Consider the following 2,500-nt stretch of genomic DNA (forward strand, 5'->3'; position numbering starts at 1 on the left):
TTCCTATTAGTTTGACTAGAACAGAAGTTCTCAAACTGGGGGCCGCGGGCCACTGGTGGTCCGCAATAGTAGTACTGGGGGTCCGTGAACTAAATTCAAAATTTTATACACACACACACACACACACACACACACACACACATACATAAGGATAAGAATATTAATACCGGTCCGTGGGAAAACTCATTAAAAAAAAGGGGTTGGGAACCACTGGACTAGAACAATGCTTTCATAAAGAGAACGAAAAATTAAGGCACTCACCTTCTCTTGAGGGCAGTTGTCAAACTCGCCAGATCGGAGAATGAAGTTTATGTAATCGATGGCCTTTTTATCGTATATCACGACTCGATTCTCTTGGTTACCCTAAAGTAGCAACGAGAAAAATGAGGAAAACCACGTCGGTGTTAGTTTGTGTGTGTGTGTGAATGTTTATTAAACGTTTACAAGATGACGGATGACTGTCACTTCAAAGTTTTGGCCCGCTAGTTTCGGCATGCTAGCTGTCACCGGACAGTCCAATGAAGGCACCGTTATGAGTAGGATTTTGTGCATCTGTGTTGCATCAGTCTGAGCCTCGGACATCTCAGAATAATTTCTGTTATAATTTCAAGGGTGGTATGTTGGCTGATTTATCTGAGGGTCAGGCAAAATATATTCCATTGTTTATTTCGGATATTTGAATTCTGAGATCAAGATCCGCCGAGGGTGATTAAAATGAAGTACAAGAATGGAGTTTGCAGTCTCTCCACACACAAAGAACATGCGAGAAACTACGAGAAGTCATATGGAAGCAGAGATATAGAGCTAGCTAACGAAGGATATCCATTAGACAATCTGTCTATCTGTTAAAATTAATAACCACATCTACCACAAATTACACTCTAACTTAGAAATGAAGTGCACATCCAGAATAAGAACGCCATAGCTGAAATATATGATCTGTTATTCAGCAAAGACTAAACAACAACTTCTGCTATGGCAAAAATGACAACGGGAAAGAAATAGAAAGAAATATTTGAAAGGGAATGTGAGAAAATACAAAGATATTCAACATTTAGTGAAACTTTAACCGGAACTTTCTGTTCCTGGTTTGACAGAGATCAATGTTTTTACTTAGCGATCGAGGTCGATGTTTTACTTACCGAACAGAATTCGTTGAGTGTACTGAACAACTGTATGACCAGGTCAATGGTTTTATCACTGATGTTGGTGTAAACCACATTGAGGAATTGTGCTGTTTCGCCGACGATGTTGAATGATTTTAGGTTATCCGGCTGTTCTCTCAGATAGTTCTGTGAAACATAGAATTATCGGAAATCTTTATATATAAAAGTCAAGTTGTGTGTCTGTCTCCTACGATTTAGATTCCTAACTACTCCCACATTTTGCGGTGCAGTTTAACCAAAACCGGGTATCTTATAGTCGTGATTCATATCGAGCCCTTCTGGGTATTAGCGCGCGTCTACGATGAGTCTACGATTAAAAAAAAATTTACCATCATTTTTTTCCATTTTAATGCATTTTTTCGCTATTATATAAGGGAAGTAACTCTCTAAAAATGTCTACGATGAGTCAACGATAAAAAAAAAATTACTATCATTTTTTTCCCATTTTTAATGCACTTTTTGCTATATTTTGGCTATAACTCTAAAAATGCTTATATAGTTATTTCCCTTACAAACCCGAGCAACGCCGGGCGATACTGCTAGTAAACAAATAAAATGGCATTCAAGGATCATGTATACTATAATTCTGCTACGGTTTTTGCATGTAAAGATTTAAATAAACTCTACTTTAACTAGCAAACGAAATTGAGAAAATAATCTATTATAGACACAGCATTTGAATAAGGGGAATTGACTCCTTTTATTTGATTCAGTCATTAGATTGTGGCCATGCTGGGGCTTCGTCTTGAACAAAACAAATCCATCATAGTATTTCATTTTTAAGCCTGTCTCTTACTCTATTAGGTCTTTTTTTGCCGAATTGCTAAGTTATGTGGACGTAAACAGAACATCACCAGTTTTCAAGCGGAGGTGGAGGGGTCAATAACAAACACAAAGACGAAAGGCTTCCTCACAGTTTCTTTCAGCCAAATTAAATTACACGGTTTTGGTCGATCTGGGGCTATGGTAGAAGACACTTGCCAAAGGTATCACACAGTGGGACTGAACCTGAAACCATGTGGTTGGGAAGTAAGTTTCTTACCACACAGCCAGGTCTGAAAATTAAGCGTCATTAACAACAGGGCAAAACTAAGGTACCCAATACGTATTAGGGGTACATACTAAGACAGAAAATATATTTGTTTGAGAACAGACGGGACTTCGACATTAAGTTTGGAATAAGGGTTCTGCAGTGGAAGATCCAAGCAGCAGACGTGTTTTTTTTATTGCAATATGATAGAAATTGGCAAGGCTGAATAGGTAAAGTACCTTACCTGGATTCCTGTGTTTTGACCGTCGCAGATTCGAGCCAACAGCTTGAGAACCAATTCAAT

The 2,500-nt window shown here is 38.3% G+C and overlaps 1 protein-coding gene across 1 annotated transcript in view; it reads right to left on the reverse strand.

Moving 5' to 3' along the window:
* The window catches only part of LOC115231115 (inositol 1,4,5-trisphosphate receptor type 3-like), a 40,432-nt gene that overhangs the window by 37,494 nt on the left and 438 nt on the right, over positions 1-2,500 (reverse strand). The window contains exons 2-4 of the mRNA XM_029801201.2: positions 2,441-2,500; positions 1,143-1,292; positions 262-363 (exon numbers count right to left, since the gene is read on the reverse strand). The exon at positions 2,441-2,500 is cut by the window's right edge and continues 75 nt beyond it. Of these exons, the coding sequence (XP_029657061.1) occupies positions 262-363; positions 1,143-1,292; positions 2,441-2,500 (312 nt within the window). The remainder of the gene's footprint in view (positions 1-261; positions 364-1,142; positions 1,293-2,440) is intronic.

This window comes from Octopus sinensis, unplaced genomic scaffold (genome assembly GCF_006345805.1).
Source record: "Octopus sinensis unplaced genomic scaffold, ASM634580v1 Contig17450, whole genome shotgun sequence".
In the NCBI taxonomy this organism is placed as follows: domain Eukaryota; kingdom Metazoa; phylum Mollusca; class Cephalopoda; order Octopoda; family Octopodidae; genus Octopus; species Octopus sinensis.